Source organism: Heptranchias perlo, chromosome 32, assembly GCF_035084215.1.
Source record: "Heptranchias perlo isolate sHepPer1 chromosome 32, sHepPer1.hap1, whole genome shotgun sequence".
NCBI lineage: Eukaryota > Metazoa > Chordata > Chondrichthyes > Hexanchiformes > Hexanchidae > Heptranchias > Heptranchias perlo.
This window is the reverse complement of record NC_090356.1, coordinates 28682257-28704679: the sequence shown is the minus strand read 5'-3', so window position 1 is coordinate 28704679 and position 22423 is coordinate 28682257. Positions and strand designations below refer to the sequence as shown.

Sequence of the window (22423 nt, the reverse complement as noted above, 5' to 3'; positions counted from 1 at the left end):
GTCCATAAATTGGTTATGTTCTCATTTTTATTATTTTTTAAAAGCAGTGTTGCCACCTTCTTGCCAAGTTATTCATTGTTCATCAATCAAGGTATGGGTTTGTAATCTAAAACGTTTAGGCAAAATGTGTGCTTTGTTGGACTGACATGCCAAGGAACACGGAGGAGGGGAAGGAGCTGTTTTACTGGCGTCTAGGAGTCTGGTGGCTGTCCCTTCTATAAAATATTTTACATTTTGAGAAGTAGCCTAGAAATTATGGAATCAAAATTGAATGTAATTCCGGCAGTGGTGGTGGTAGAATCATGGAATCTTGCAGCACAGAAGGAGGCTATTGGGCCCATCGTGCCTGTGCTGGCTCTTTGAAAGAGCTATCCAATTAGTCCCACTCCCCCTGCTCTTTCCCCATAGCCCTGCAAATTTTTGCTTTTCAAGTATTTATCCAATTCCCTTTTGAAAGTTACCATTGAATTTGCTTCCTCCGCCCTTTCAGGCAGTGCGTTCCAGATCATTACAATGTTTGTTTTTTTATAAATTCTCATCTCCCCTCTGGTTTTTTTGCCAATAAGCCTTTGTCCTCTGGTTACTGACCCTCCTATCAATGGAAACAGTTTCTCTTTATTTACTTTTCAAAAACCCTTATCATTTTGAACACCTCTATTAAATCTCCTGGTAACCTTCTCTGTTCTAAGGAGAATAATCCCAGCTTCTTCAGTCTCTCCACAGAACTGAAGACCCTCATCCCTAGTACTATTCTAGTAAATCTCTTCTGCACCCTCTCCAAGGCCTTAACATCCTTCCTAAAGTGTGGTGCCCAGAATGGGACACAATACTCCAGCTGAGGCCTACCTAGTGATTTATGTAGATTTTGCATTCGGACTCTATGCCTCTGTTTATAAAGCTAAGGTTCTTGATTTGCTTTTTTTAACAGCCTGATCAACTTGTCCTGTCACCTTCAAAGATTTGTGCACTAAGCATGAATTGCAACTGGTAATGAAATATGGCCAGGCATCGCATGCAGTTCGGGAGACTACCCTATGTGTACGGCTCCCTTAAAGCCTATTTATACTGTTTCAATACAAACCTTATCAATCAAATTAAACCCTGTCCTTGACATTCTGTCTGTACAGACTGTGACCCAACCCCCACATTATCAGATTGGAGCCATTGCTCCTAAACGTGTCCCTGTTGAATAACCTGCGTCATGCCATGGTACCTTCGGTGTGTATCAAACATTGTCCTGGCTGCTCCTGATCCATTGCTATGCTCGCTGTGGCATATTTTAATTATTTGTTCTGTAAAATTCCAGTCAGCATTCTGTTACTCACTTTTGACCTACAGATGACTTTAATCTATTACACTCTTCTATTGTTCACTGATTTGGAATATTTGGAACATTTGAAAGCTGTGGTACTGGGGAATGACCCTAAATGGTATTGGTTTGTGGTATAATTACTGCTCACCCCAAGCTACTTCTCTACTCAGGCCTGAAAATTTCAGTCAGTGCTTCTTTTCACTCTCCCTATTGACCTCCGCTGATGACACTGGCCTACAGCTCTCGCCATGATGTGCGCTACTGGGAAAGTAAAACCAAAAGAGACCATAACCATATGCCGTAGATGCGCCATTACTCTAATGTATATTTTCTGGAAGTTATGGCCGTTTATCCTGGATACTTGTTATGCATAGATTGGATAATACAGAGACACTGTAGTCAAAGTATTTTCTGGTTGGCCCACTGGCTAAATTTCTTATCAAATGGGCACCCAATGTATATTCTGCTTTTACCCCCAAGTACAAATGGAGACATAAAAGCCTAGAAATTTGTCCACACAGCCCCAATATGTCAGGCAGGAAGCATAAGCACATTTCTGGCCAGATGTGTGCCAACTGCCATTTTGGGCAAAGACAAAAATTAGGCATCCTTTACCCACACCTGAAACAGGCGTCAGCCCTTTGCCAATGCAAAGAAAGGATCTAACGCTTGCTCCAGGCCCTCACTCCAACATTGGTTTGCCCTGAGGCAGCCAGTGCCGGCTGCACTCTTGGAAACCAGGCCTAGGGACCACCTGTTAGGCCTGACCAAGAAGGTAAGTAACTTATCTGCATGTGGAGTCGGGATTAAAGGAACCGATTGCCGCTGCTCTCTTCCCCTCTTCTTCTTCTCTCTTTTTCCCCCGTCCCCCCCTCAATTGCCACCGCTATCCCCAGGCCCCATCCCTCTGACCCCAGGACCCACTTACCTAAGCACTGTTGCAACGTTAGCAGTGGCCCGATCGTGCACTATTCTTCCCTGGCGGTTTCTCATCACCTCGCAAGCTCCATTGAAACAACGGGGGAGCCTCGGGCCTCACCATTCAGGCACAGGGATTGTAACATTCCCCACGCCCAAAAATGGGCACGTCTGAATTTCTGGGCCCGTGTGTTTTATCTTAAATAAGTTGAAAACAAACTATCGTTTCCTGCTGTTTGCAATTGTTTCATTAATAATGGAATTCAAATTGCCAGGATGAAGTTGAATGCCCATTTCTGGCTGAAATATGTAAACTATGGAGAGGAGAGGTAGTAGAGGGAATGAAGGATAACTGAGGTAGCAGAATGAGAGGGCCAGTGTCAGAATCCCAACCAATCCTGACTGGAGTGTTGGCAAAACTCCGGCCAAACAAACTCTGCTGCATATGTTCGGGAGAGTTCTCCCTGGTCTCCTGGCCAACATTTATCCCTCAACCAACGCCAAAAAGAAAAGACCTGGTCGCTTCTCTCATGGCTGTTTGTGGGATCTTGCTGTGCATGAATTGGCTGCCACGTTTCCTACATTTCTAACAGTGACTACGCTTCAAAAGTACTTCATCGGCTCTAAAGCACTTTGGGACATCCTGAGGTCGTGAAAGACTCTATATAAACGCAAGTCTGTTCTTTTTCTGGCCATGTGCCTCCTTCTAGATAAAGATCTAGGCGACTCCTGTGACCGGTATTGCATCCTCCGCCTCCCTCCCCCACTGCCTCCCAACAAGAATATGGTCCTCCATAGCCAGCAAATTTGTCCAGTGCTTTCTCTTAATGGCAACAAATGTGGACACAACAACTGTAGGGTATTTGCCAGTCTGAGTGATGCATGGACTGCATATGGAACTAGCCAACCACCAGGAGTATAAAGCCCCCTTTCAGAAAGGCCGACCCAACCCTACCCTCCCCTCCCCTCCCCTCCACACAGCCTTCTATCATCCCCCGACCCAGCTTCTGGCAGTCTGTCAGTATGCCAAGAGGCGACACATCAAACCCTGCCCTCGCCTTGTGCCCTGACCTATTCTCCTCGCCTGCCCTAATCCCCTTATATCAAGGAAAGCCCTGATCCTGGTGTAAACAAAATGTACTGAACTCGCTATGACTCTCAAGTGAGACAGAGATATCTGCAGGTGTGACTAAGTACAATGGATGAAGTATGATTGATGTTCCCATGTAGATATTAGGGTGGGCTTTCCTGCTGCCCTTCACCCTGGCACTAGAATCCAGTCCCAGAATCGCTGTGGTTTCCTGTCCTGGGTTGTTTAGGTGGTCCAGAGGCACACCTCTGGCAGGGCCTTGTACCAATGGAAGGGGCAGTTTGCAGGCCTCAGATCTGCTGGTGCTTCTCGTGCCTTGGACGTCTGGACCTCCTGATCCTCATCAGCAATTGGACGATCCTGATTGAATTTAAGATTCCTGGGTGTGTTTGTTAAAGTTTTAGTGCCCACCTGAACGCCTTCAGACTGCTGACAAGCCCCTACAGGTCCTTCATCCCCAGGGATCCCTGGGCAAATCACAGCGTCATGTCTGTGAGTGCCCCTGCCATGGGGTGCCCAGCCAATATTCGCATCGGAGAGTGAGGCAGGAGGCTGGGAAAGTCCTCTCTCGCTCCGCCTGGCCTGCCTAGGCCAAGCTTCACCCTTTTTCCCCCCCCCCACCCAGAGAGCCCCAGAAATCCCACATCAATGTGAAAGGGGCAGAGCCCTAATGACAGGTTTCCTGACCTTTGCACTGGAGGACAGTGTTTCCAGAGGGCATAGGTCAGGAAAATCCATCCCACAGATTTTTTAAAATTTCTTGATAGACCAATGGTCAAACATTAAAAGGATTCCTTATGCAGTCACTTCCTTTATTGCTGTATCTAACATTCCTATCATTGCATGCAAGTGTTCCTGTACTATTGACTGTGCCGTACAGCACAGTAATGCCAGATTCCTGCTGAATGATATCAGAACTAGACTCACTCTGTGATGTGCTACCTGCTTTTTAGTTGTGAAAGAAAAATCTTATGTTCATATAGCACCTTCCATGGCCTCAGGATGTCCCAAAGTATTTCACAACCAATAAAGTACTTTGAGTGCTGTAATGTAGGAAAACACAAGTCAATTTGTGCTCTGCAATAAGATAAATGATTTTTTTAAAAAGTGATGTTGGTTGAGGGATAAATGTTGGCCTGAACACCAGCTAGAACTCACCTAATCTTCGAAATGGTGACATGGGATCTTTTACGTCCACCTGAGCAGGTTTCATCCGAAAGATGACACCTCCGACAGTGCAGCACTGCAGTGAAGTGTCAGCCGAGATTTTGCACTCAAGTCCATGTAACAGGGCTTGAGGCCGGATTCAAATAGTGCCTTGGAATTAGTGGGCGTTTAGAAGTTTGCCCGTTCCACATTTTCCTCTGAATGATGAGACAGAATTTTCTTACTTGCACCCAGCAACGATGTTAAGCAGAGTGTTGGATGCAGTGCAGGAATGAATTCAAGCTGCAGGTCAGGGGGAGGCCAAGATCTGGGTGTGTAGACAGGTGTCCTGCTATTGAGGCTGGTGGTTACAGTTTGTTTTTGTTCAAAAGCTTTTTACTGATTTGAGAAACGTTCAGGCATTTTCTTGCGTTACGGTACATTAGATCTCACATACAGTTTCTGTCAGTGAGGGGCTCTGTGAGGGGACAGTGAAGTACTTTGGAAATGTAGTCACTCTTGGAATGTAGGGAATTGTTTAAACGACCCAGAGCAGGTAGCTTTGGGACGATGGCCTCTCCAGTACGGGGCAGATGGTGGAGCCGGATCCAACCTAATGTCTACATGAGAACATCCATCACAGTTCAGGTATCTCCCTTTGCCGCGTGCAAATTTCTGTGTCAGAGGAAAGCCAGTCATGCGCTGGTTTCTTCGAACTGACGGCAATTGCCGCCTTGATGACCTAGGCAAGGTGCATTAATTATACCTCGTGGCCTGAATGGGACCCAGCAGCTGACGCAGAGCTGGATAAAACATTGCCTGGGAAATTCCTCGCAGCTGCTCCCTGCTCCGCTGGCCTTGCTTGGCCAGAAGTGCAGGGAAGCCCCATCTAAGCATGTGAATGGGGTTTTCCTCTGCCCTTCCACCAAATTAATGCTGGCAAACCGGGAGCAGCTCCTAGGGATTTTTCAGCTAATGTATGTTGCACGCTATAATGTACCTGCCCTTAAAACACAGCGTATCCTCCAACCTACACTGGATAATGCCACAGGAGAACTGCTAGTAAAGAAAGACAGACTGACTTGCTTTTCTGTAGTTCCTTTCACAACCTCGGGATGTCCCAAACTATTTTATATACACTTTTTGAAGTATAGTCATAGGAAACAAGGCAGCCAATTTGTGCACAGCAGGATCCCACAAACAGCAATGTGATAATGACCAGATAATCTGTTCTTAGTGATGTTGGTTGAGGGATAAATGTTGGGCCAGGACACCAGGGAGAACATCACGGGATCTTTTATGTCCACCTGAGCAGGCCGACAGGGCCTCGGTTTAACGTTTCATCCAAAATATGGCACCTCTGACAGTGCAGCACTCCCTCAGTACCGGCACTGGAGTATCAGCCTGGATTATGTGCTGAAGTCTCTGGAGTGGGTCTTGAACCTATGACTTTCTGACTCGGGCGAGAATGCTACAAACTGAGCCAAGGCTGGTACGGCTAACACAAGTAATAAAAGACGAGAGTACAATACACGTCACGTTTTAAATATGGCCGTAGCACAATAAAAATCTGACACTTTTTTTCTGATTGTCTCAAATTCTGCAGGGACAAATCAAGGTTATTTTACTGTCTTTCACCACATCTCTTAAACTTGTCCCATGTCACTGAGAAGTGTACTGAACCGTGTAAGACCCTCTCTCCATCGCTCTGTATGAACCATGTCGGGTACCATAATCCAAGAAAGCATATGATCTCTACTGAATTCAGTTTTTCAAAAAAAATAGTTAAACTTTTTTTTGAAGAAAAATGTGAATCATAAACACCAGACTGAATCTCCTCCCTCACCCAGCATCTTGCCCTACACTTGACTAATAGTTGCTACTCACACCAGCACATGGGCACAGCAGTGGGTTGAGTGGGGCAGCCACTGGTGAATAATTATTGAAACATTCAATCCCGACAAAGTCAATGGTCGCAACAATTTTACGTCTACACTTATTTTCCTGGCGCCTTTGAATTCACGAGATAAATATCATGAGTACAGATAAGGAAGCCTGCATCTTAGTTCATCCGTCCACAAAACCAGACACTCCCTTCATTGCAGGATCTAGTCTGTTTTCTTAAGTGATACGGAGGTTTTTGCCTCTACATGCTGTACCTGACACACAACTTCCTGACATCAGTCCGAGTCTGGTGTTAAGGAAGAGAAGGTTATGCTGATAGGGTTAGATGAAGAAGAGTGGGAGGAGGCTCGGGTGGAGTATAAACACCGGCATGAACTAGTTGGGCCAAATGCCCTGTTTCTATGCTTTCTTTATAGTTTGTCTTTTATTAGTTTGAGCCTCTGTTCCCTTGTCCCACTCTCACCATTTTGTTTTGAAGTAAATTTACCTTTTTCCATACCTTTTACTATCTTGTATACTTCTGAGGTCACCTCCGTCTCCTCCTTTCAAGGCTGAGAAACCCAAGCTTTTCAGGTCGTCTTCGTAACTCAGACCCCTGAGACTAGGGATCAGCCTTGTGTCTCCTCCCTGCACTGCCTCCAAGAGTTGTATATCTCGATGACTAGAACTGGACACCATGCTCAAGATGTGGTCTGACTAATACACTTAGTTCAAGCATGAGGTCCTCTCACTTAGATTCTGTTATGTTTATATAATTCAGCATTTGATTTATTTTGTTGATTGCTGCTCTGCATTGGTTGGACATGTTCATTTTGAAGTCCCCCAAGAGCCTTTGATCCTTAACTATTTCAGTACTAAACTTGGAATATGTGTATTGCCCGTTTTACCTTCCGATGTCTCCCTGGCACTTATTAAATTTCATCTAGTGTATTTTGTCCAACTCGCTGTTCATTTCCTGAGCTGCTGCCTCAGAAGCAACTGCTCCTCGTTGGATATCATCTGCAAATTTGACCTATTTGCATCGAGTTTCCTGATCTAAATTGCTGATATAAATTAGAAACCGTAGTGGTCCCAGTACCGATCCTGGGGCAGCTCACTCGGCACTCCCACTCCTCACCCCTACACAATTTTTCAATCAAATTCCAGCTGGTTTCTTTCCCTGGAACAATTTCTTATCTGTTCTCGATTTATCCTGAATCCCCACAGCTTTGAGCTTGACTAGTAGACTTTCCTGTGGAACTTTTGTCAAATGCTCTTTAGAAGCTGAGGTACATCACATCATGGAGCTTTCTCACATGAATACGGAGGCAACTTTCTCAAAAATAAACCAACGAGATTTAAGAGGCAGGATCTCCCTGGTCTGAATCCACATTGACTGCTGTTGTTTCTTCCGTGCCTAACAGCACGAGGCAACCTATTCCTTCCACTGCTTTTACATCCAGTGCTCTGGGTTGTTTCCATAACAAAGACCCTGTTTTACATGGACAGGTCATTCACCTGACTCTCAGCTCCCTATCAGGAGAACCGGATGGATCAAGGCTTGCCACTCCACTGCCATCGGATGCAATCACCCCACTGGATGTCAGCTCAGAGGCTGGATCTCCGGTCTCCTGCTCACCAGGGCTATGGGGGTGGGGCTCGCTCTGTTCCCATCGGACACAAGTACCCCACTGGAAGTCAACTCTGTATTCAGAGACCAGAATACTCATCTCTGCTCATCAGGGCTGACTGGAGTGGGGCTTGAACCCATAATCTTACAACACGGAAGCGGGGAATGCTACCTCCGAGCTGAGGCTCACTCTTGATTGTTGTTTGTTAGGTTTTTGTTGTTAATCCCCAAGTTTACTCCTAATTGATTCCTTTATCTTACTTCATTTGTACAAAGCCTTGGTTGGACCCTATCCGTTTTGGGTGCTGCACCTCAGGAAAGATATATTGGTCTGGAAAGGAGTACATGCAGATTCACTGGAATGATACCAGACCATAAAGGATTAAATTATGAGGACAGGTTGCAGTAAACATGGCTTGTATTCCTTTTGAGTTTAAAATGTTAAAAGGATCTGATAGGGTAGATACAGAAGTTATTTCCTCTGGTGAAATCAGGAAGCACTTTTTCACAAAGGGTAGTAGAAATCTGGAACTCTCTTCCCCTAAAAGGCTGTTGATGCTGGGGGTCAATTGACATTTTCAAGACTGAGATCATTAGATTTTTTTTGTTAGGTTAGTCGTATTGGGGGATGTAGAGTTGAGGTATAGATTAGCCATGATCTAATTGAAGAGCGGAGCTAGCTTGAGGGTCTGAATGGCCTGTTCCTATGTTCCTTTTTTAAAAAATTAGTTAATGACTTTCCTTTTAAAATACTTGAGGTAGAATGATCCAAATCTTAACTTAATCTGTTGGTAATTTTTTTTTAATAAACAAAGTGCAAATTTAACAGTGACTTGATGAAAGGAAATGTTAAGTGTCCACCACAAATTCATTGAAAAAAAGTTTGCTTTTCACCTTCCAAAAGACTAGGCAACTATTTGGACTTTGTAGCACTTTGGGAACTACTCCTTGCTGTGCAGTACAGACTGACGTGAGGAGAGAGATAGATACTCTGAAATGCAATCAGGAAGTCTCTCTCGCTAGGCTTCAACCTGGTTGATTCTTAACACATCCCATTGGCTGTGCCCCCAATCGATTCAGTGGGAAATCTAGGCTAATATCCGATACTGTATTGAGGCAAGGAGCAGCATATAAGTTCATGATTTGAACAGTTTCTCTGTCACACTCTTGTATAAAATGTTAGGCCACCTTTTTATGTAGTTGGTTATTTTCTGTTTTTTTGACCCTGTACATTAACCATTAGCTCCCAATAACCTGTAGTAATCATTGACTACTGCTCAATAAACCTGTAATCATCAATCGTTAAGTACATTTCTTTATTTGCATGTCTTGCTCTGACTGGCTATGCCCATCATAGCACCCAATGTGGGTTTTTAAAAAAAAATTCATATTGGATGAAAAGCACTCCCCATACCTTGGCCCACCCCCTCCTCCAGTCTTTGAATTAAAATCATAAGAGGCTCAGTGAATTGAAACCTGTAACCTCATCCCAGGACTGTGGTGATTGTGAATCACTCGAACTTCATGCTTGTTTTTTCACATGAGCTGGAGTGTCTGGTTGAGGTAACTGCCTTCAAGTCATGCCTGGGGTGCCCATTATTCTCTTGATAAACCGCACTGTTTCCCTGTAATTTCATATATCCTCTTGATATCAAGCGTCTTCTGACGGTCTCCTTTCCTTTGCCCCAGCAGTTATTTTAATGGTGATCCCTGGGGAAGCCAGGCTTCAGCAAACCAGGCCTTGCAGGGTGGGGGCCTAATGCTCCTGCTCCTGATCACTGTCCAATGACTCCTACTGGCAAGTGTGACTCTGTGGATGTTGGGTGAGGACAGGACTATACTCGGCTGCAGTGTCCTCCATCATCAAGTAGCTTTGCAACGCTCACTGTGCAGATTGAGGTTTGAAGAATGTCACTTGAGCAATGTACTTGGGAGCTCCTCACGGCTGTGATGCGGTGCCCAGCATAACCCTCGGCCTTCAGGAGAGGAGAGATAAAGGGGCAAAATGCCTCGAATTTAAAATTCTCATCCTCGTGTTCCGATCCCTCCATGGCCTCGCCCCCTCCCTATCTCTGTAACCCTCTCCAAGATCTCTGCGTTCATACAATTCTGGCCTTTTGTGCATCCCTGATTACCTTCGTCCCACCATTCGTGGCTGTGTCTTCAGCTGTCTCTGGAATCACCCCCCTAAACCTCTCTACCTCACACTCTCCTCCTCCTCGAAACTAACCTCTTTGACCAAGCTTTTGGTCACCTGTCCTAATACTTCCTTTGGCTCGGTGTCAATTTTTGTCTGTGCTCCTGTGCAGCGTCTTGGGACATTTTACTACATTAAAGGCGCTATATAATTGCAAGTTGACGTGAGAGGAAAGAAACACTGTGTGCAGCATATTCTACCTGCTGAATTACAGGGTGGTATGACTGGCCGTCACAGTGAGGTGAGGCTCGTGGCACTCGGCAGAGTCTCATGCCCAGCTGTATCCCATCAACCCAACCCTGACCACAATACACCTCAATGCAACCTCGGTGAGACCTGCGGCAGGTACCTGGCCATTGTTAGCCTGTCCTGTCGGTACTCCTGGTCATGTCTTTTTTTTTAATATAAATTTTGAGGTGACAGCTGCTTCCACCGATGGCTTTTGTTCTTTTTCCAGATAAGCTTCAGGAGATCGAAAAGTCTGAGGGGCTGCTGGACAGACAGGACTCACCTTGAGAAACGTCTCCTGGTTCTGATTATCTTTCTTCTGCTGCTGTTGCTATCCAGCATTATTGCGCTGATCTTTAAATACAGAAGTAAGTACTTCACAGTGTGGAATGAGATGATTGCAATACAGACATGTCATGGCCAAGAAGGGTAAGAGGACAAGTAAAGAACAGTAGCTCTAACCTACTTCTATATGGAACCAAGACTTGTACCAGCAGTGCTGACTCAAAGTTAACTTGTCTTGATTTACTATGGCTAGGGGCCATGAAGACCAGGTTATTAGGTGTTCCAGGAATCCAAGTTAGTCAAAATGGGAGGGGTTCAGGAGAGAAAAGCATTAAAGACCAGCGCCCGGAATTTTCCCGAGGGGTTTCTCCCAGTTGTCCGCCGGAAATTCCGTTCACTCGGGGTTTCTGCTGACGGCAGGGCGGCCAATCAGGCACACCCTCGTGAGAATACCAGGCACAGCTGTCTACAATGACCAGCTAATATCCCTCTCCCTCCCTTCACCAACCCCCCCCCCCAAAAATAATGTATTAGTGGTTCAATCTTCAACCTGCCACTGGGCGTCCCTTTTGATTAAGGACCATGTCATGTGTTTTGCTTTACCTAATGGGATTGAATGGAGTCTCACCAGCACCGTAACCTCTGATAACCAAGTCCGTGTGGATCACACACCAGCCTATTAAACCAGAACTATTAAACTCGAAGTAATTCAAAAACACTAACTCGGAAGGTCCTTGCGTGCTGAGGATAGCAGTCGTTAGATTCAGTAATTATTACTTTGTGTAAAAGATGAGGCTTTGACGCTCTCCCCAAGGCTCTGTGGGATGCCAAATGTACCAGCTGCACAATATTTTGTCACCGACGGCAGACCATAACTATAAAGGAGGCAGACGTGATTTACTTTGTGGGTCTCGAGTGATTGTCAGAGGCTGCTTTCTGGTCCCCCTCCAAGGGGCCCATTAGGGAACAATCGTGCATTGCAGAAATGCATTCCAGTTACTACACTGAAACAGGTCATTCGGCCCATCCAGTTTACCCTCCACACGAGCAAATAATTCTAATATTTACCCACCCTGTTCCCATCTCCTTTCAACCCCTTTTCCTTCATCCACCTCTCCAGTCTAATCTTGAATATTGACATAGTTTCTGCCTCAACCACTAACCCTGGGAGTAGCTTGGGCCTTTTCAAAGGTATTGTGCCAATGGTACAGCTCATCCGTGATTGCGTTCCCATTGCTTTTTGGCTGTTTTGTTCAGGTAAATGCTTTGTGAATATTTCTAACAGAGGAACATATTCACTAGCAATGGTTCTTGATGGTGAGCAATCCCTGAGTGACCAAACCACTTGACATATATGTTTAAATTCTCAGACTAAAACACCCAACGGGGTGACGAGGCACGGTTTCCTACTTTCGGTTGATGAGGGATGAATCGTGAAGTAGTTGTTAGTAAAGGAATGAGGGACTTCAGTTATGTGGAGAAACTGGGGTTGTTCTCCGAACAGTGAACATTAAGGGGAGATTTAATAGAGGTGTTCAAAATCATGAAGGGGTTTTGATAGAGGAAATAAGGAGAAACTGTTTCCACTGGCAGGGGGGTCAGTAACCAGAGGACACAGCTTTAAAATAATTGGCAATAGAGCCAGAGGAGAATGTTTGTTTTTTTGCGCAGCGAATTATGGTCTGGAATGAACTGCCTGAAAGGGTGGTGGAAGCAGATTCAATAATAACTTTCAAAAGGTAATTGGATATATTCTTGAAAAGAAAACATTTTCAGGACTATGGGGAAAGAGCAGGGGAATGGGACTAATTGGATAGCTCTTTCAAAGAGCTAGCACAGGCATGATGGGCCAAATGGCAGCCTCCTGTGCTGTACCATTTTTATGATAAAGGAAGGTGTCCATGAGATCTTTTATGTCTACCTGAGAGAGCAGATGGGGCTCGGTTTAACATCTTATCTGAAAGACGGCAGCTCCGACAGTGCAGCACTCCCTTAGTACCGCACTGAAGCGTCAACCTAGATTATGTGCTCAAGTCTCTGGAGTGGGACTTGCACATTTGATCTTTTGACTCAAAGGGGAGAGTGCTACCAACTGGGCCAAGACCAATAGTCTGAATAAAGTACAGCATTGGTTGAAAAGCATTCAACTCTTGGCTTACCAGAGATCAAGAAATGAACCATGACACACAATTGTATCACTAACGCTACTTGATTTTCCTAACTGTGCACATTTATGCCCCTCACTACCTCGAATTTGCCTCCGTGATGAGGCTTCCTCTTGGGAGCGTTAAGTTGAAAAATCACCTCCTTATGTTCAGTCTTTTGTAGCCGTATAGAAGCATTACCAATATAAATCGCGCACTCTCTATTTAAGTCTATAGTATTACCAAAGAGGCTTAAGATTTCTTTGTTTTGGAAATGGAGTGGAGAAATTGGGATGGGACAAAAAGTTCATTTTAATAAAACGTAAAGCTTCAAGCCAGTAGAAATAAACTTAATATCGGGTTTAAAAAAACAAAAGCCAGACCCAGTCTGAGAATAGGCCACAGATGGACTCTGAGGGCTTGTGTCAGGTTGATCTTTCTGTGAAATGTTCTACGACTTAAGGGCCGATCCTGTGATTGGTCACTCCCAGCGAGGAGTTGGCGCTCATGGAGACCCCCACCAGCCCCTGATTTATAATGCTGTTACGGGAACCCAAGCTCTGTAGTGTAGACAAACTCAGTCATTGGAGTCTTGTACATTGGGCCAACGACATGAGACCAATTATTAACTTAACAATAATTATAATTGGAATTTGCTTTCCTCCTCTCCAGAGCTGCAGTTTGTCATTTGTTCCAATGTCCAAAATTGACTTTAGCCCAGTAGATATTCATTTTGTTTCAATAACTGAATACTCAGTATCTTAGTGCAGATAGTGCTTGTGGTCCCGGAAAATTGACAGATATGGAGCTGATATTCCTCAGGATTCCTGCCAATGTCCCACCGAGACTCCAACTCGAAACTGGTGGGGAAAAGACTTGGATTTGCCCTGTAGGAGCACAGCCTGCGTCCACCCCATACAAAGATGATATCGCCAGGGTGGGTGAAGTGGAGCAGAGCCAGGGATAGGGACTGCTCCACTGATGGCCAGAAACCAGCGTATGCCAAGTGAGTTGATGGATTCAGGCCTCCAGATGGGTGAAGGCGGGCCCCACTGGGGACTTGCTCCAGGCCAGAGCGGCAATCTGGACCTCTGATAAAAGGGAGTGTCTGATCAGCCCTCTCATACCGGTGGCTAAGGGGGATGTGGCCAGTGTTGGGGGGAGAGAGGGGTCCTGAGCTACACCCTGCAACCGCACATGGCGCAGGTGGGCACCAGTGATGCATCTTTAGGGGAGCTTGCACCCTCTGGCGCCATGTAGATTAGTTGCCCTCCCACTGACTCCCTAAACTCCAGCAGGCGTGATCCAGACGTACCTGCTGGGATCACATCTGAAGGAATTTCAGCTCTATTATATTTCTGGGCCCTTAGTTTCCTTCTGCAACTGATAAATCTCCTTTGTCCCTCCATTCTCCCTATTGAAATGTGGGAAATAAGGTTCCCCTGAGATGGCCTCTGATGCATCCCATAGACTTCATGCCGTCATATCAGGAATACCTTTTGAGCTACTTTCTGTAGCATCCAAACAAAATCCTCTTCAGGATTTACTTTGCTCAGTGTATCGGAGCTAGTGTGCATTAATTGTGTTTAAAGTATAGTCATTCCTAGTGTTAATGAAGTATTGGTAACTTTTTGTCTACATTCCTAAGGGTAAATAGTTGCAATATATGTTAGCACATATTGTTAGGGGTACATTAGTGGTTATATTACTGGACCAGTAATCCAGAGACCTGGACTAATAATCCACTAGAATGAGAGTTCAAATCCTACCATGGCAGTTTGAGAATTTGAATTCAGTTTTTAAAATGGTTTTAATAATACCAGTGACCATGAAGCTGTCGAATTGTTAAAAACTAATGTCCTTTTAGGGAAGGAAACTTGCCATCCTTACCTGGTCTGGCCTGTATGTAACTCCAGTCCCCCTCCAATGTGGTTGACTCTTAACTGTCTTCTGAAGTGCTACACTGCAGGAGTTCAAGGAGTAGGCCCACCCACTACCTTTTCAGGGCAATAAATGCCAGCCTTACCAGCGACGCCCACAAAAACCACACTGATCGACTTATCACAATTCAAGCTGCCACTCAATACTTTTTATTAGCACTCACTGTGAATTGCAGTTCCCTCCAAACTGAAACTTTCGACTTTAGACTGCCATAAACCAGAATAATATGCCACTGGGATGACATTTACCCTTTAACCAAGATACTTGGCAGTGGAAGTCACACGGGTTACCCACGATCCACTCGTGCCCTTCGAGTACACGGGGGGGGATATCTGCTTTGTCATACCGCATAGTTCAGGCAAAAACCGCAAGTCAAATTAATTGCAGTAAAGAAATTCACAAAGACAAAATAAGTATATCGGAACAAAATGTAATGCTACATTAATACATTGTTTACTTGAAAATAACAAAATGCCCCAAAGTTGAATCCTTTTTAAGAATCTTTCAGCTGAGATTTTGGGGGTAATTTTAACCTAACCTCCCTGGGGGGAATTGATGGGATCAGCCGTCTGCTTTACATCCCTCCTGATTTTACTTTCCATTTAGCAGGGAATAAAACGGGCATCTGATCCGGTCAGTTTACCACTGGATGCTTTGGGTTAAAATTACTCCCTTTGAATTGTTATGTAGTCATGCCTTTTGATTTCTGTCTCATCACTGTCATGGAAATAAGTGAATTGTGGAACAGGGTGAGCAAGCTACAAATATCCCTCTCCACACAGGCTTTTTAACACCTTGGATCAAAGAAGGTGAGAGTGACTGCCCTTGACATCAAGGCAGCATTTTACCGAGTGGGGCTCCAAGGAGCCCGAGTAAAATTGAAGTCAATGGGAATCGGTGGGGGGGGAACTCTCCTCCAGTGGCTGGAGTCATACCGAGCACAAAGGAAGATGGTAGTGTTTTTTTTTATTCGTTCACTGGATGTGGGCGTCGCTGGCGAGGCCAGCATTTATTGCCCTTGAGAAGGTGGTGGTGAGCCGCCGCCTTGAACCGCTGCAGTCCGTGTGGTGACTGTTCTCCCACAGTGCTGTTAGGAAGGGAGTTCCAGGATTTTAACCCAGCGACAATGAAGGAACGGCGATATATTTCCAAGTCGGGATGGTGTGTGACTTGGAGGGGGAACGTGCAGGTGGTGTTGTTCCCATGCGCCTGGTGCTCTTGTCCTTCTATGTGGTAGAGGTCGCTGGTTTGGGAGGTGCTGTCGAAGAAGCCTTGGCGAGTTGCTGCAGTGCATCCTGTGGATGGTACACACTGCAGCCACAGTGCACCGGTGGTGAAGGGAGTGAATGTTTAGGGTGGTGGATGGGGTGCCAATCAAGCGGGCTGCTTTATCTTGGATGGTGTCGAGCTTCTTGAGTGTTGTTGGAGCCGCACTCATCCAGGCAAGTGGAGAGTATTCCATCACACTCCTGACTTGTGCCTTGTGGATGGTGGAAAGGCTTTGGGGAGTCAGGAGGTGAGTCACTCGCCACAGAATACCCAGCCTCTGACCTGCTCTCGTAGCCACAGTATTTATTTGGCTGGTCCAGTTAAGTTTCTGGTCAATGGTGATCCCCAGGATGTTGATGGTGGGGGATTCGGCAATGGTAATGCCATTGAATATCAAGGGGAGGTGGTTAGACTCTCTCTTGTTGGAGATGGTCATTGCCTGGCACTTATCTGGCGCGAATGTGACTTGCCACTTATGAGCCCAAGCCTGGATGTTGTCCAGGTCTTGCTGCATGTGGACTCGGACTGCTTCATTATTTCAGTGGTTGCGAATGGAACTGAACACTGTGCAGTCATCAGCGAACGTCCCCATTTCTGACCTTATGATGGAGGGAAGGTCATTGATGAAGCAGCTGAAGATGGTTGGGCCTAGGACACTTGCCCTGAGGAACTCCTGCAGAAATGTCCTGGGGCTGAGATGATTGGCCTCCAACAATCACTACCATCTTCCTCTGTGCTAGGTATGACTCCAGCCACTGGAGAGTTTTCCCCCTGATTCCCATTGACTTCAATTTTACTAGGGCTCCTTGGTGCCACTTTCGGTCAAATGCTGCCTTGATGTCGAGGGCAGTCACTCTCACCTCACCTCTGGAATTCAGCTCTTTTGTCCATGTTTGGACCAAGGCCGTAATGAGGTCTGGAGCCGAGTGGTCCTGGCGGAACCCAAACTGAGCATCGGTGAGCAGGTTGTTGGTGAGTAAGTGCCGCTTGATAGCACTGTCGACGACACCTTCCATCACTTTGCTGATGATTGAGAGTAGACTGATGGGGCGGTAATTGGCCGGATTGGATTTGTCCTGCTTTTTGTGGACAGGACATACCTGGGCAATTTTCCACATTGTCGTTAGGTGCCAGTGTTGTAGCTGTACTGGAACAGCTTGGCTCGAGGCGCAGCTAGTTCTAGAGCACAAGTCTTCAGCACTACAGCTGGGATGTTGTCGGGGCCCATAGCCTTTGCTGTATCCAGTGCACTCGGCCGTTTCTTGATATCACGTGGAGTGAATCGAATTGGCCGAAGACGGGCTTCCGTGATGGTGGGGATATCTGGAGGAGGCCGAGATGAATCATCCACTCTGCACTTCTGGCTGAAGATTGTTGCAAACGCTTCAGCCTTGTCTTTTGCACTCACGTGCTGGACTCTGCCATCATTGAGGATGGGGATGTTTGCAGAGCCACCTCCTCCCGTTAGTTGTTTAATTGTCCACCACCATTCACGACTGGATGTGGCAGGACTGCAGAGCTTTGATCTGATCCATTGGTTGTGGAATCGCTTAGCTCTGTCTATAGCATGTTGCTTCTGCTGTTTAGCATGCATGTAGTCCTGAGTTGTCGCTTCACCAGGTTGGCACCTCATTTTTAGGTACACCTGGTGCTGCTCCTGGCATGCTCTTCTACACTCCTCGTTGAACCAGGGTTGATCCCCTGGCTTGTTGGTAATGGCAGAGTGAGGAATATGCCGGGCCATGAGGTTACAGATTGTGCTGGAATATAATTCTGCTGCTGCTGATGGCCCACAGCGGCTCATGCATGCCCAGTTTTGAGCTGCTAGATCTGTTCTGAATCTACCCCATTTAGCACAGTGGTAGTGCCACACAACACGTTGGATGGTGTCCTCAGTGCGAAGACGGGACTTCATCTCCACGAGGACTGTGCGGTGGTCACTCCTACCAATACTGTCATGGACAGATGCATTTGCGACAGGTAGATTGGTGAGGACAAGGTCAAGTAAGTTTTTCCCTCGTTGGTTCGCTCACCACCTGCCGCAGGCCCAGTCTCGCAGCTATGTCCTTCAGGACTCGGCTAGCTCGGTCAGTAGCGGTGCTACCGAGCCACTCTTGGTGATGGACATTGAAGTCCCCCACCCAGAGTCCATTTTGTGCCCTTGCTACCCTCAGTGCTTCCTCCAAGTGGTGCTCAACATGGAGGAGGACTGATTCATCAGCTGAGGGAGGACGGTAGGTGGTAATCAGCAGGAGGTTTCCTTGCCCATGTTTGACCTGATGCCGTGAGATTTCATGGGGTCCAGAGTCAATGTTGAGGACTCCCAGGGCCACTCCCTCCTGACTGTATATCACTGTACCGCCACCTCTGGTGGGTCTGTCCTGCCGGTGGGACAGGACACACCCAGGGATGGTGATGGAAGAGTCTGGGACGTTGGCTGAAAGGTATGATTCTGTGAGTATGGCTATGTCAGGCTGTTGCTTGACTAGTCTGTGGGACAGCTCTTCCAATTTTGGCACAAGTCCCCAGATGTTGGTAAGGAGGACCTTGCAGGGTCGACTGGGCTTGGTGTTTTGCCGTTGTCGTGTCCGGTGCCTAGTGGTCCAATGCCGGGTGGTCCGTCCGGTTTTATTCTTCTTATGACTTTTCGTAGCGAGATTTTACAACTGAGTGGCTTGCTAGGCCATTTCAGAGGGCGATTAAGAATCAACCACATTGCTGTGGGTCTGGAGTCACACATAGGCCAGATCGGGTAAGGACGGCAGGTTTCCTTCCCTAAAGGATATTAGTGAACCAGGTGGGTTTTTACGACAATCCGGTGGTTTGATGGTCATCATTACTGATACTAGTATTTTAATTCCAGATTTTTATTTAATTAATTGAATTTAATTAATTAATTGAATATAAATTCGCTAGCTGCCGTGGTGTGATTTGAACTCATGACTCTGGATTTTAGTCCAGGCCTCTGGATTACTAGTCCAGTAACATAATCACTATGCTACCGTACCCTGTTGTTGGAGGCCAATCATCTCAGCCCCAGGACATTGCTGCAGGTGTTCCTCAGGGCAGTGTCCTAGGCCCAACCATCTTCAGCTGCTTCAATGATCTTCCCGCCATCATATGGTCAGAAATGGGGATGTTCGCTGATGATTGCACAGTGTTCAGTTCCATTCGCAACCCCTCAGATAATGAAGCAGTCCGAGCCTGCATGCAGCAAGACCTGGACAACATCCAAGCCTGGATGTTAAGTGGCAAGTAACATTCGCACCAGACAAGTGCCAGGCAATGACCACCTCCAACAAGAGAGAGTCTAACCACCTCCCCTTGACATTCAACGGCATTACCATCGCTGAATCCCCTACCATCAACATCCTGGGAGTCACCATTGATCAGAAACTTAACTGGACCAGCCACATAAATACTGTGGCTACAAGAGCAGGTCAGAGGCTGGGTATTCAGTGGCGAGTGACTCACCTCCTGATTCGCAAAACCCCTCCACCATCTACAAGGCATAAGTCAGGAGTGTGATGGAATACTCTCCACTTGCCTGGATGAGTGCAGCTCCAACAACACTCAAGAAGCTCAACACCATCCAGGACAAAGCAGCCCGCTTGATTGGCGCCCCATCCACCACCCTAAACGTTCACTCCCTTCACCACCGGTGCACTGTGTCTGCAGTATGTACCATCCACAGGATGCACTGCAGCAACTCGCCAAGGCTTCTTCGACAGCACCTCTCAAACCCGCGACCTCTACCACCTAGAAGGACAAGGACACGGGCAGCAGGCACATGGGAACAACACCACCTGCACGTTCCCCTCCAAATAACACAACATCCCGACTGGAAATATATCACCGTTCCTTCATCGTTGCTGGGTCAAAATCCTAGAACTCCCCATCTGACAGCACTATGGGAGAACCTTCACCCCACGGACTGCAGCGGTTCAAGAAGGCGGCTCACCACCACCTTCTCGAGGGCAATTAGGGGTGGGCAATAAATATTGGCCTTGCCAGTGATGCCCACATCCCATGAACGAACGAATAAATAAAAAAAGAAAATCTTTGTCACTGGTGTTAATCCTGAGACCTTGCTTTCAAGATAACCATTGGCAGATATCAACTTTGTTTCTTTTTTGAAGGAGAGTAGGAAAATCTCCTATTGTCCTGGCCAACATTCACCCCTCAACCAACACTGCAAAACAGATCATTCATCTATTGCTGTTAGTGGGACTTTGCTGTGCGCAAATTGGCTGCAGCATTTGCCGACATAACAGTGACAGCCCTTCAAAAGTGATTGACTGTGAAGTGCTTTGGGGCAGTCTGAGGATGTGAAAAGAGCTGTAGAAATACAAGTCTGTTCTTTCTTTATCTGGACCTCCAGTAAGGAACAGTGGACTTGAAGGCTTTAACTCACGCTCTGAGGCAATCCCGACCTATGCAGCTCCTGCACCCAGACCTACAGTGCAAATGGCCATTGCATCAAGTTTCTATGCTGCTATGTATCTCGAGGCGCCAACCAGAGGCATGCAGTTCACCGTTGCATCGCTGGAGTAACAGGTCCTTCACCGTGCATCTGCAGACATCAACCTCAGCATTGGTACACGCAGTTGGAGAGCCGTGCCCTTTTTTCAATCCTATGGCATCACTCCAATAAAAGGCGCTAATGATTTCACTTGCAGTTGTCAGTAGAGCCCTAGCTTTTATCAATAGAATGGGTCATTTCAGCCGTTTAGGCCCTAAGCTCTGCAATTACCTCCCTAAACCCTCCTGCCCCTCTCTCCTCCATTAAGATGCTCCTTGAAACCTACCTCTTTGACCAAGCTTTTGGTCACCTGTCCTAATATCTCCTAATGTGGCTTGGTGTCAATTTTGGTCTGATTGCGCCACTGAGAAGCGCATTGGGACATTTTACCACTTTAAAGGCACTATATAAATGCAAGTCATTGGTACTGCTCACATCATGTTCAAATGGTTTATGACTATGGGCTAAAAAAAAAATTCTGCAAGATCATGTTTACTTTTTGGGGCATGCTCACAATGCAGGTATCTTGGGAATCTTGGATTTCCCAACTGTTCAAGTGAGAAAATAGACTACAGTGTTAACACCTGAGATGTAGATCACTCGTTCGAAAAGCTGCTGATGACATCTCTGTAGGGCCCCAAGACCCACAGTTTAAGGGCATATAACGTTTCGTGTTTGAGGTGGAGTTAGAGAGCTGTCCTTTCTGGACCTAGTGGTGCCTTGCCATGTGATCCGGCGCAAGTTGGCTAAATAATCGTACCATGTGCCTGTTGTGTACTCTTCTTTAGGAAGCATTGCGTATGTCGTCTTCAAAAAGAGAAGCTGCAACAACGGCAGGCCCTAAGGAAGAGGATGAAAGAATGAACCAGGTGGTACCTGAAGGGTGAGGGGGCCCTGGGCACTCATCACCTTTTACCCACTTCAGGATTGCACATGACTCTCTGCCAATAGGACAGAATGCAGAACTTTGTAACTAAAGTTGGCCAGTCGTTCTCCTGGTGCAGGTTGGATGAAGTGGGGGAAGTTAAGGGATCCCATTGTAATGTGGAAAACTAATTGTCTAACAGATTTCCACTTCAGTGTTCCCTTGTACTCTGTATACTGGTGTCAGGTTATTTCCTGTGCAGTACTCCTAAATGCTCCCTAATGAAAGGATTAGGTCGGGAGCATTCCTCAGAGCTCCCCAAAGGACCTGCTTGGAGTTCTGCTGGCCACCTACCTCTACATGTTGCAGATCCAGGCCTTCCTAGCTATGTGCCAGGGTACCCTGTTCTGACTTTAATGTGCTTCTCCTGTCATATGCCAGTGCTGGCAAGAGTCTGACCTTGGCTTGAGAGCAACCAGCTATAGAACTGCTTCTACACAACTTACACATTTACTATCTCTTAACTGAGCTATTTGCTTTCAGTGTGTAGATTTCTATCTGTCCTGTGAATCGGTGGCCTACATTCCGCTCAGCAAGTCTGCTCAGTGAGTAGCTAAGTTTCACGGACCAGGAAGGTCCCTGGCCTGACCCCAATCTGTGCTGAGTTAGCTGATCTCGGGTGCTGAGGTGTTAGTTGGACTAAAATTGATCGCAATGCCCCTGGCTTATGGAGTGGGAAGTTGGGTGGAGTTCCCATTCCTGGTCACTATCAGATGATTCCCCCCCATCCCCCTCTGTGCTAAGATATGGGTTCAGGGACACCTGAGGCCCTCCACTATTGTACCCAAGTGGTCATCACATGTGCAGGTGATGCTGTTTGGGATTCCAGCCCTTGGTAGAAGGTTAGCAAGTAACATCGCCTCTGTGTGTGAGAGGAGGAGAACGGTAATGCATGCACAGCCCCAAAATCCGAGTATGACAGGCTTCCCATG

General features: G+C 46.5%; 1 protein-coding gene across 2 annotated transcripts in view; it reads left to right on the top strand.

Annotated features, from left to right (window-relative positions):
- Window positions 1-22423, top strand: part of LOC137301209 (endothelin-converting enzyme 1-like) — a 220232-nt gene that overhangs the window by 84292 nt on the left and 113517 nt on the right. For both annotated transcript variants that reach the window (XM_067970678.1, XM_067970677.1), the window contains one exon: window positions 10635-10773. In XM_067970678.1, the coding sequence (XP_067826779.1) occupies window positions 10635-10773 (139 nt within the window). The remainder of the gene's footprint in view (window positions 1-10634; window positions 10774-22423) is intronic.